At 31.4% G+C, this 13,885-nt stretch overlaps 1 protein-coding gene across 1 annotated transcript in view; it reads right to left on the reverse strand.

Moving 5' to 3' along the window:
- LOC148312510 (uncharacterized) overlaps positions 1-13,885 on the reverse strand; it is a 180,765-nt gene that overhangs the window by 144,930 nt on the left and 21,950 nt on the right. Inside the window, exon 3 of the mRNA XM_088276704.1 lies at positions 10,369-10,407. Within this exon, the coding sequence (XP_088132830.1) occupies positions 10,369-10,407 (39 nt within the window). The remainder of the gene's footprint in view (positions 1-10,368; positions 10,408-13,885) is intronic.

A 13,885-nucleotide genomic window follows, 5' to 3' on the forward strand; every position in this document is an offset into this window, starting at 1 on the left:
CGAATGGAAGTTAAAAAATTGCGGTTGTAAAAATGGTGAATAAAACACCTTTTTAAGGGAGTATTTGTACAATTATGAACTTCTAATAAAGTTGTACAACCTGCTTCGATTATCCACAAATTATTAAAAAACGAAACTAAGTATAAAAAAGATATTCATAAATTAATCATAGAGGCGGGTAGATCTGAAACAGATTGCATCATTCGGCCATGTCGTATTTTATTGCATGTCATAAACAAATTTAAGTATTTTTAAATGTGCCCTTGGCACGGGACAACTCAGAGAGGGCGCATTATTGTAATTGGTAATCATGGGTAGAACTGGTGGATGTTACACGTGTGTAAAGTAATCACTTAAGCCAGCTTATGACGGTCGCAAGCCCCGTAAATGCCCAGACTTCCATATTCTTCTTCATTTTATTAGAAAATATCATTTTCATTTTTATTATTTATGCTTATAATTTGACCAGATAATTTATTTGCAACATTTTGAGTGTGTCCAAATACTAGTTCACAAAATCTGTATTATCTCCAAAGATGAAGATCAAAGATGAAGAAGAATATGGATTTGATGAGATGTCAAAAAATAATATGATAAATAACTCCTATAATGATTAAAGAAAACACTTCGTTTTTTACCACTTGAGTTTTATTATAGACTACATGTTTCAGAAGTTAAACTTCCATCATTCAGGTCTGTATAATAACATAATATATGAAACATGTAGTCTATAATAAAACTCAAGTGGTAAAAAACGAAGTGTTTTCTTTAATCATTCTAACATGTCTTACCACAAAGTTAATGCCGAAACAATAAATAAAATAACTCCTATATTTGGAGATAATCCAGATTTGTGAATAAGTATTTGGACACACTCAAAATGTTGTTAAACCATGGTTACATTTTCACTTTTTTTTCCAAAAGTTTGAGTTTAATATACTTTATGTACGTATCAGATTTCTTTATTCCTAAAAATTATAATAGAATGGAAAGATTGATATCTGTCGGTACAGGCTCACGCGTGCAGATTTAAAGGTTACAGGTTACATCCCAGTTATCGCCTTTTCTATTAGCTGTTCACTTGAATATTTAATAACGGTTACCCACTTTAAAAAAGATAGTAAAACACAGATTATTTTTAAATGTTTATTATTACTAATAACTATACTTGAGTCGATAAAATATTTTATTAAGCGTTAAATCCTCTATGAAAACATATTGTTTTGCAATACTGAATACTTAAGATATATTACTTGTATGTTATTGGTGAGGTGAGGTTTAATTAAACACGTTATAACTAGCTAACTATCACGCCGCCTATCTGAAGGGGTATGCAGAGAGAATAGAACGCCACTTTATGCATCTTCTCATACGTACCCGCCGATTATTTCGACTCCTGACCTGACCACGACCAAGTATTTTAAATACTTGACCATACCATTTTTTTCTTAGTTTTCCTCTGCTTTATTTCCAACTACATTCACCTTATAATTTTGTCTTGCTACTCTTTCCTCACATATAAAATTCTCACCCCCAAACCATCGCAACATACCTTTCTTAATTTCATCGATAATGCTTATCTCAGTCATGGATTTATTCCTTCGAACATTTATCATATATCGCTCAGAAACATTCGTCTGAGAGATCGCATTTCGACTGCATTCAGTTTACTTTCATCCTTCTTTCCTTAAGTTCATACTAAATTTATATTTATTAGAGTTGGAAACAGTTGTTAATTGATTAAATGTTGCTAAACATATTTTTTAACGATAAATATAACATTATGAGAGAACTTACCGAAAAAAGCAGAAATATAACTTTTTTGAATACAACTACAGTATTTAAATGTAACAAACATTTACAACATTTTGAGTGTGTCCAAATACCTGTTCACAAAGTCTGGATTATCTCCAATTAGAGGAGTTATTTTCATAAATTATCTGGTCAAATTATAAGCTTAATAATAAAAATGAAAATGGTATTTTCTGGCGTTTCTCATGTGTGTGAATATAATCTAGGATTCGGATCTCACATACTAATATAAGAGTTTCTGCTAAGTAAAAAAGCTTCTTTACATCTCACCAATAGATGTCTCTAGTGAAGTTCTAGTGATTCAAGAACAAGGTTTCTAAATTGGTTCATATATATATATATACATATAGAACTTCCAAAAATTTGAGTAGTGTGGTTGTCAATAATGGGTAGAATTGGTGAATGTTACACGTGTGTAAAGTGATCACTTAAACCAGCCTATGACGGTCGTCAGCTCCGTAAATGCCCAGACTTCCATATTCTTCTTCATCTTTGATGAGATGTTAAAAAAATAATAATATGTAACAAATATTATTTATTATTAAAAATACCGTCGACCGCATGTTAAGGCAAAATGTATATTTTTACTGGAAGGTTTCATAATTTAATAGATCTTCGTTTCTATGCATGTTTAGCGATTTATATGCAAAATTTTGCAGATGTTTTGCGATGACCTTTTGAGAAAAATACTCGTTATAAAAACGAAATAAAATGGTATTAATAAGTATTATAGTATAATTTAATAAGCGAGTGGAACGCGATACATAGCGTACGAACAACGAGTGAAGTGCGTTCAGTTAATTACATGTTACCCCGCTGAACTACCGAGACCATGCTCGGGAGATAATTAAACTAATTAACATTAATCCAATCGTGTTTTGTGAATACTAATATTAATTATTAAACCGGGCAATAATCGATTTCTAGATCTGTTGGGCCGACCGTTATAATGGGATTGGGGATAATTTATGGGTGAAATGTATGGAAATATAGTAAGTGCGCGACGCCTCTTCGCGCGGAGGGCGTATGCAGATTATGTTCAGATATGAGCCCGGCCGTGGTTCATGACCAGCGCTAAATTGGATTCACGGGCGGCTCTGACTGAAGCGGCAGTACTATGGTGCATAGTAGAGCGCGGCGGTGGCGCGGGTTATAAGTTGGAAGGTGATCCGACCGCTTTCGTTTCTATTCACAACTAACTACCTACTTGAAAGCAAGTTCATGTTCAGTATGCACTCGTTGCATATAAATGAGAAAGATTTGAAAATTGGTGTGAAGAGAATACTTCAACACACACAATTGACGTTTAAAACTTTTGACATAGCTATTTTTAAGACTCACTGCTTCACTCTCGCATGTCACAGAATTTAATCCAAATTCTTCGAAAATGAAAGTATTCCTTTTAAATTAAATTAAATTCATGTCCTTTTTTTAATTAAACGAATCATTAACACAGTAAAATTTATTCCACATCTGCTCGCCGTAACGGTTATCAAAATAATAACTGCATTCATATAAAAATATTAATCGGAACGTCCGATAAGGATATGGTAACTACTCAAATGCATCCTTTTAACAGGTGCATAATTTTAATTTAGCACCTTTTTGCTGCATCTCGTAGCGAGGTATTCGCACGCATTGTGCGCTGTCCAACGCATTGTATTTCGGGAAAGAAGGCTTAAGTTAATATGGTATTTCAATATGTGTGTATGGAGGATGTGTTACTCTTCAAAAATAATTATAATGCAAGTTGCACCTGGAGATTAGTTAGCATTTAATTATTCCTACGCACACGACATCTTCATAGTTTTGAGCGGATATTAGTATAAGGACGGTGTTAATAATTTTTACCTTGGCTGCGCTAGAAACCGGATCTGAAGTATTCAGTGCGATAACCCGGTCAAAAATTAAAATATAAATAATACATATTTTAAGATTAGCATAAATTTCATGATATTTTACTAAAACGATACAAGCATATGTGTCCGATTTAGACACACTATTTACATAATAACTAACCTAACCGTCACGCCTCTTCCTCGCAGGGGTAGGTAGAGAGAATATAACGCCACACCAATCTGCCTTTGCAAAATGTCTTCGCCTCTAATATATTCATGCATCTTTTCATGCCGATTATTACGATTCCTAACCTGACCAATTTCAAGTATTCGAAAAACTTGATCATGCCAAGTTTTACTCGGTTTTCGTATGTTTTTATTATATTCGTTATACATATTTGTTTTACTTTTCTTTCTTACCTACTCATTTGATTCACACGCCTACCATCTCATTCACCATTCTACCCAAGATTGACACCCACACTACTCAAATTTAGGAACTCAAATACATATCACATAATTGACACACCATGTGTGAGTTCTCGGCAGCATCGATGGTTAATATGAGTAACCTTTTTTTTTAGCAGAGAACCTTATTTAAGAGCACCTATGCAAGATTCTTCCCGAATTATTTCACATACTAGGAAACGCCTGATTTTTTTTTACAATTTTATTTAAGCTTATAATTTGACCTATCATTCTGTTAACCGAATCCTTGTTAACAAAACTGTATTTTTCCACTTACGAGTTATTAATATGTAATATAATAACTCCTATGTTGTGAAACCCAGAATTATCAACAAGGATTTGGACACAAAAAAATTATGTGAAAACTGATTTCAAGGGTAAATGATAATGAGTTAATTTTATGAAAATTGTAAAATACATAGTTTATTTTCTTAATTTTTCTCTCTTTTTTTAGTGTATTTTTTTTTTCATTTAAAAAATCTTTAATTAGCTTATATTACAGTAGTATAAACTATTATTTACACTTAAAATTTATTTTTATGTAAACAAACCATTTATTTTTAAATTCTTTCAGACTCTTTTCATTCTTCATCCATTCAGGCATCTCATCATACATTTTCAAACCCTTATACATTAACAAATTTTGTGACTCGTTTTTTTTAAACAATGGCAGTCTTATTTTATCTTTATTTAAAGTAATATGTTAATCGTTATGTTATTAGGTTAAAATGGTTCAAAACAATAAAAAATGTATGCAAAAAGAACTCCACCGACAAGACACACAAGGTAGCTTGGTGGGTCTCTAAAATTTTTTTTTTTAAATCGTTCTTTAAATAAATACATACAATAAAAAATTGAAATAAGTATGATAAAGATATTGTATGAAGATAAGTATGGCCTCCAAGATAATTAATAATGCAGTAAGTTATACAGGGTGGAATGTATAATGGTAATATTATAATAAGTAGTAACAGAAGGTTAGGGAGGCATTTGGCGAGATCATCTACATACTGTATTATCCAAACTAAAATTAACCTTCAGCCTCACGATTATCGAGTAATTGGATTCAATGGAAAAACATTCCACCAGCAATCGCCAACATTTCGAGGGTGGGACTACAATTATAAAATATATACACTAATAAAATAAATAAATATTGAAATAAAATATTGACATACTTACATATCGTGGGTATACCAGAAAAAACGTTAACTCTAAATCCCTGTGTGAATAATCCCTGTTATTTAAAGCTTTTTGTCTGAGTAAAATACCCGCTTTTAAACTTAAAGTTGAATTTACTTTAAAAATCAAATAAATATGACGTTTTAAACTACTTATTGTATTTTGCCAGTTTGTAGAACGCTGAAAACATTATAATTTGCATCATTAAGTAAAAATTGCATATTTTCGAGCAAACTTTTTTTGCCACTCGATATTATGTTGCTACGTAAGGTGATTAATTTTAAGTAATATTATAGTATTATACGCATGTCTTTTACGAGAGAATTATAAAATGTGTTCTTATAATTTTTTTCAAAATACTTTATTTAAGATTCACATTTTTAAAAACTTTGTCTACTAATGTATAAATCAATACATAATATGGCTCCAGAGTATTTAAAAGAGCTGTGTTTTCCCGACAAATTGGTTGATATACGTCTCAAGCTACAACTGATATCATTAAAGTGATCTTATCAGCTCGCAGACAACGCACTGAATTTGGCGAGAGTGCCTTTGCTGTTGAGTGACCGATAGCGTGGAATGCTCTTCCATCAGTAGTCAGAAAAAGTTAGTGAGATGATATTTTGAAAATAAACTAAAAACGCATTTGTTTGCTAAATCATTTTCCGTAATCCGAACACAGCGAAGCGCCCTTGAGGTAGTATTTTACAAAAAATTGCGCTACATAAATTTTCCAATATTGTTATTATTATTACTATCAGCAGCTCCCTTAAAAATAAACGTATGATAAAATCTCGGTAATATAATTATTATCTACAATAGAACGGGATTAAAAATACAGAAACTAATCCAACTGTGTCTGCCTCATTTAATCAATGAAAATGAATATTACGCATTAAAGTCGTATAGCCCGCTTCCATTATTCATAACGTCATTAAAAAACGATGAAACGCCGCTGAGGTAGCTTTTTACGAAAATGGCACTACATAAATTATTTTTATTTATTATTTTATTTATTATCTCGTAAATTGGTTGACGATCCCTGGCTCACACCTGGTCGGTGCACAGAGCCGGCCGCGGCCCATCAGGTGATGTGATCTCGCTGGCCGCAAACAAAAGAGGGCCGGCTATTATTTGAATAAGCTATTACATATCAGATCAACTTGCACTTAGCGCAATTATAAACAACAGTCACCAATTATGATGACTAACATAGTTGCGAATGATTTCAATTCCGATTGGGAGACCACTTGTCAAACACTTTTTTATATACCCATTGTTTGTGATATCAAAATAAACAATGAATTATAACAACATTTTGGGCGTGACCAAATCTTTATTCACAAATCTGGGTTGCTCCGCTTATAAATTGGTCAAATTATAAGCTGCATCTTCTTCTTTACGTATCGTGTCCAAATGTGTCGTGTAGCAAATGAAGGAAATTTAAATAAGTTAGAAATTATACAAAATAAAACGATGAGAATAGTTCTTAAGAAAACTAAATATTATAATGTAGAAAAAATGAGAGAAGAAATAAACTGGTTATCTATAAAAAAGAGATTAAAATTTAATATGCTGATATTTATACATAATTTTTTTAACGAAAAATTACCAAAATATTTAGGGATAAAATAAGACTGCCATTTATGAAAAAACAGAGTCGCTAAATTGTTTAATGCATAAGGGTTTGAAAATGTATCACGAGATACCTGAATGTATGAAGAATGAAAAGAATCTGAAATAATTTTAAAATAAATGTTTTGTTTACTGTAAGGAAATGTAAATATATATGTAGATGTAGTAAATTAAGTGTAAACAATAGTTTATATTAGTTGTAATATAAGCTGAGTAATTTCTCATTTTGTATTTTGAATTTCATATTAGTTCCCTATTAATTTGGAGAACTCTTGTTTTGCTGACCATGTCCGTCCAGGTTATCTGAAGCATTTTTCAATGCATCCGCAACTCAAAATCCTACATAGATACTGCCGTAAACTCACGCACGAAGCGACGTGAGATTTAAATGATATATGTATGAATTCCAAAAAATTGAGTGGTGTGGTTGTCAGTTATGGATAGAATGGTGAATGTAGCACGTGTATAAAGTGATCTTTAAACTAGCTATGACACGTCATAAGTCATGTAAATACCCAGACTACCATATTCGTCTTCATTAATGCTGGGATTCAAAAAAAATAGTTGCGTTGATAAAATGCGGTAGATAAAATTGTTTAGATATTTTTTAAAACACTTTTGACACCTTTTGTAACTGAGGAAACGACTTTTTAAAAATACACGAAAATGCTTCAAAAATCCTATCACAAGTGACAAAATTCCACAGCGGGGGGGTGAAATGTAAAATGTGTATTCCCTAAGCCAGGAAAGAATTAGGGGTGACTTACCCTTCGCAAGGCAATTTGTTCGGTATTTTGCGTTGAGGAGAAAGCCAAAAAATGAACATTGAATAATACCCGTAATAAAGTGAAAAGACCTTGAAAAATCATTTTTTAACGTTTCTATGCATTTACAAGAGTGGCTATTGCGCAGGGGTAACGCATAAAGGGTAGGAATTTGAAATATTGTAGGGTTCTTATAGATTTGGTGCAGTAATAGCTTTATGATTATTATTGTCTGAACATTTTTAAACGGCTAGCTTTATTACTGACCGTAAATTACAAATTTACAAATTTTGTGCACACATTTTTTTAAATAATATTTTTTTCAAATTTTGAAATTTCAATACAAATAGAGTAGAATATAGGAGTCAGAGTTTTTACAGGGATTTTTTTTTTACCTATCATAGACCATTCACAATTCTACCCATAATTGACGATCACATAACATTTTTTTTTACATATATTCCATATTTATTATCTATATACCATATACCATATTCCATATGTGTCCAAATCCTTGTTCACAAATCTGAGCTTCTCTATTTTTTTAACATTTTGACATATCAATATACGTGAAGAAGAATATGGAAGTTTTGGTATTTACAGGGCTTATGATAGGTCAAAGATAGGCCAGTGATCGCTTTATACACGTGTAACATTTACCGTTCTATCCATGATTTACAATCACACAAATTTTTGGAACTCCTTTATACATATATCATAGATGTCATGGGTGGAATGGTGAATGTTACACGTGTGCAAAGTGACACTTACCAAGCATATGACTGGTGATAAGCGCTGTAAATACGCAGTCTTCCATATTTTTCTTCATCTATGTTGAGATATCAAAATTTTATCCTATTCTACTAGTCAACTGTTAGTACAAATGTAGAATATTTTACATGCAACGTTATTTTTACCTATTTAGATTCTGTGGTGCATGGGGCACCGTATTGTATGGGCGCTGTGTTATCTTGATCGTCAGTTATGTGATGTTTGAGATTCTTAGATTTAAAAGTGAAATTAATTTTACAAAATATAGACGATAAGTGAAGGGGTATTAGGTGTACGACGTTACTGATTTATAGGAAAGGAAATGGATAAGGAATTATAGGTAGTATAGAAAGAAGAAGGAAGAATAATATCAGAATTTGCTAGATTTTTTTTTTCATTTTAGCAAATTACGTTTCATGAATTATGACCATTCTCCTAAAAAAAATACGCAATATACCGTTCTTGCCAATTCTAAGTTTTACAACCATCGTTTTCTAGGAAGTCAGGGCTGGCTACTATATATTTTACGATCGAACGGTCCATTGGTTACCTTTCTCCGATACCGTTAATAGTTTTATATGCAAGCAACCCTTGGTAAACGGCGTTGCGCAATTTTATTGCGACTCATTGTCAAAAAGCCGACACAAAAATATGCCAAAGAGAGTCGCAATTTTTTTTCAAAGGTCGTTAAAATACATTAGACATGCCGAAACTAAAAAATATATGTGTATTGTTTTGCATAGGGTATGCATATTTTGACAATGCGAATAATAAAATAAGAAAGTTTACGAGTATTTTGCTTTTTTTTGTTGTACATAAATAGAATGTCGGCACGTTCTTCAGTATTAAAAAAGAAACATGTTCATGCTTTTTTGAAAAATACTATTTTCAATCTATTTTTCTGTGATCAAGCGCAAAATTCATTTTTAGGTATTACTGTAATGCTTATGTAGTAAGCGATCGGCCGCGCGAGAGGCAGACATGTCTTAGCGCACATTTTTATTAGAATATATATTGGAATTTGTTTTTTTTTTTGCTATTTGCTTTTCAAAAGCTTTTTCTTTAGAAAACCTTACATTTATTTCAAAGAAAAAATATTAATGTATAACCAAAACGGTGTTTTCAACAAAAAAATCAATTACGTTTAATGTTACCCGGGTTTAAAAAAAATAAGTTGGGGGTTTTCGATTATCCCGCCTTAAGAAAATAATGGAATAGTACGGATATACAACTTTGAGTGCCCTTGCTATTGACTTTAATATTCTTTTCCGATCTACTATTCTACCTACCTTTTCTTACCAATGTAGTGTCATTCATCATTAAAAAATATACAGTAAAAATAAAATTGATACTTACCTAAACAAGCATTTTACCTAGGTAGAGATAATACCGAGGGTATCTACATTAAAAAAATTTACTTCATAATATTTTTGAAATACATATTTCAATTATATTTAATATACTTAAAGTGCAACTGAGATAATACTTTCAATCGCTGCACCTACCACAAGAAGTTTTTTGAATTCATATACAGACGCCTGTAAATGTTTACTTTTATTTTATTTATTGTTTCGGCATTAACTTTGTGGTAAGACATGTTACAATGATTAAAGAAAACACTTCGTTGTTTACCACTTGAGTTTTATTATAGACTACATGTTTCAGAAGTTAATCTTCCATCATTCAGGTCTGTATAATAACTATATAGTATAGTTATTATACAGACCTGAATGATGTAAGTTTAACTTCTGAAACATGTAGTCTATAATAAAACTCAAGAGGTAAAAAACGAAGTGTTTTCTTTAATCATTGTTTACTTTTATTATGAGGTAAAACTTAATTCCAGAGTAAAGATATACATAATTTATTTATTAGTTTAAATAAATATTGTAACATACCAAATTGTTTATCTCTCATCATCGTGGTTTCGTACATATCTGAAAAAGAAAAAAATGCAATATTAAAATTAGAATTAAATTATGCAATCATTATTGAAACATTTCATGCATTCTGTTTTCTTTTTTCTGATTAATTAACACGAGTACAGACGGTAATTTGATTCTAAAAATACACTGCGAGGACTTACTGGAAAACCGAGAGCCTACATATTTAATGTAATATAATGAGGCTCATTATTTGTTAGGTGAAATAGTGATTTTATCGCCTTTTTATGATAAAACTGCTTTTCGAAACGGAGATAAAGCAAACGCGATACAGAATTGGCATAAACACGAAATTAATTACTGAGCAAATTTTTAGATTTGCGAAATAGCGCATTCAAAATTCCCATAATTCACGGTCCGTTTCAGGTGACCTCCAGGTATACCGGAAATACTTTTCTATTCCAAAATACTGAATGAATTTGAAATGTAGGATATTTACATAAATGCCCGAGAATGCTGTTTCATTCATGTTTTCGGGCCAAGCATTCTTCATCTGTGGGTAAAATCAGGATAAAACAAAAATATTAATCAAAGGTAGTGACTAAAATTTCTGGCAGTGCATTTTACTTATTTTACTAAAAAATTGGTAGCACATAAAATAAATCTACAAAATAGTGCTACATATATACCAGGGATGTCAAACTTGCAGCCAGCGAGTATTTTTTATGCGGCCCGCGGATACCCGCAGTTATATTTTTCATTTATTTTATTTCTTCATTGAAATCATTGTTTTTTACGGGAACATAAGATATTCTTTTACAAAATCATAAGGTTAGATCTACTGTACCTCATGTGACTGCCTTTGATAGTAAATTATTCACTTCAGGTTGGATAAAAATTAATGAGATTTTTTAAATTTTTGATGTGGCCCGCCGGCGTACCCAAAATACCTTATGCTGCCCTTGGTGTCTATGGAGTTTGACACCTCTGGTATATACTACAATATATTATATACAGACTAGTTACTATTAACTTATATGCCCCGCTGATAGTGATAAGGACTTTGAAAGCAGTAGTAATATTTTTCTTATTGTTATTAACTTTGAAGTTGTATTATGCATCAATTGACAGATCTAATTCATGTTACTTCATTGGCGACATCTATGGTAGGAATAAGTAAGATTATTTGATTATCAGAAATGTATGTAAGACTCTTTGCCGTATTATTTTACATACTAGGAGACATATAATATTTAAAAATTATTTTTTAAGACTTTTATATTTCATCTTCATCTATGTTGAGATATCAATTTTAATAATAAAAAAATCTTGATATAAATAACACTTAATAAAGTAGAGCTTATCCACAATTAAGAACAAAATTTAGACACACTCAAAACATTGTGAATAAATTTGGATACTTAAAATATTATTTTAAACAATTTTTTTTAATTCTCGAGGTGCACACAATAAAATTATATTTTTGAATATTTGAGAACCATAGGCTTGATGACTGATCAACCAGTTCGCAGAATGTCCTCAGGCCTATCTACATTATCAGCCATCATATTAAGACCAAAGTATAGTATTTATACCCCACCTGATAAACATCAATTTATTAGTAATGAATCTATTAATATGGGATTCCGGGAGAAGAATACGTTATCAAGTATGAAAAATGTTTTTAGAGGATTTAGAATCAAAGTAAAATTAAAAAAGATACAATTCGAGTTACTAATGATATAAATTGGCACAACGTTTCTTCTAACACTTATTCGCACACAACGGTGCGTAGGGCATTGTTTTCTTGTTCGTTACTTACACGAAGGCAAGGTGATCGATCAGCCTTGCACTTAAGGTACCAGTCCACTAGTGCGGTGACTGAATTTAGAAGACGATTAAAATAACACGTTAGCGTTTATATGATGCAGTGCCCTATGCACCATTGGGGTGCGGATTTGGGTTTGAAGAACCGTAGAAGATTTTCATACAGTATGTTATTGGTGATTTATGTGTAGTTTTGCTGGAAGGTGCAATCTTGTGATTTGTGTGAGGAATCCTTTTGAAATTTGCTCTTGTCGATAGCAGCGAATTTTTACACCAATTATTTGTACGTTTTGGCAAAGGAAAATATAAATATGCACTTATGATAATAAAGATGCTTGCAAGCCTGAACTGGTATAAAATTACGAGAAATTATAAATTATTACACTTTATTTAAACCGTAAAAATATGTAATTTCATTATGGTATGGCGCTTCGTTACTTTATGACCAATATAATGAGCACAATAAAGCTATAATATTCGGCCGTTACAATTTATCCAAAGCCACACAGCGTATCCTATATTTAAATTATAAATTATTTTCTTAAATTAAAACGATTACGACGATACATATTATGTTTGACTTATATTAATATGCGTTTGCGTCTGCGATGCATATGAGTAATCAAAACAGAGCTGGCGCGTGTCTTCAAAATAAACACCTTAAGCTGATAGTCGAAAATGTTCATGAAAATAATTACAATAATGCCCAATTGTATTTTAATCCATGAAAAAGAATAATTTATTGAAAAATAAAAGACTTTTATACGATAAAAAAAAAACAATATAATATCGTTATTAGACCTAATTTTTCAGGGTTGTTTTAAAAAAGCTTTTAAAAACTCTCACTTGAAGTATACAGATATCGATATCATGGAAGTCTGGGTGTAAGAGATATAGATAGTAAGGTAGAGGAAGGGCAATCGAGATGGCATGGGCACATAGGGTGCAGAGAACCTGATCATATTGTGAACCAAGCAATCGCCATGGATCTTCCTCGAAAGACATCTAGTAAGAGAAAAAAAAATCACGGGTACTACAGAAAGTTAACATGATTCGAAGGCATGGCCTATGTGACGTTGTCCAAGATATAATAGAATGACTTACAACCTTAGACGAGGAGAGCTGACTCTAATAGTCTACAAAGAAGATAAGTTGGGATGGATCTAGGAATAAGAAGAAAAAGTAAATATCTCTACAAATGGCGAATTGTTTAAAAAAAACAACAAAAAAGTGATTCTATTTAATGATAAAATTGATATTACTTTTACTACGCACAATTGATAGTACTAAAAGTACGATTTAACATTGAGGAAAAGTGATTTGAACTCTTTAAATTCTTTAATGTTAATTAAAAAATATATATTGTAGGAAAATTAACGAAATTCTGCTGTCTTGCAGTATTGATATTGTTTGAAAACATGAATTAATGTAGGTACTTAAAGTATGATCCAAAACTAAGAACAAGGTTGTATTCTCTTGGAATACTTCCCTCTTAATAATATTATAATGATATGTTAGGATAGTACACACACCCGCGAGGTCGTAATATGTGGTCGATGGTTTCACGGCTTTAAAATTTAATCAAATACTGATATAATTGGGGTTTTACTTAGTAATCATTTTATTGTGCGACGAAAAGATATACTTTATGGCTTTGAATAAGCTTAATTAATAGATAAAAGCTGCATAACCATTCGAAATTACT

The sequence above is a fragment of the Brachycentrus maculatus genome, unplaced genomic scaffold, assembly GCF_059751285.1.
Source record: "Brachycentrus maculatus isolate JH-2025_06_01 unplaced genomic scaffold, ASM5975128v1 h1tg000039l, whole genome shotgun sequence".
Classification (NCBI taxonomy): Eukaryota; Metazoa; Arthropoda; class Insecta; order Trichoptera; family Brachycentridae; genus Brachycentrus; species Brachycentrus maculatus.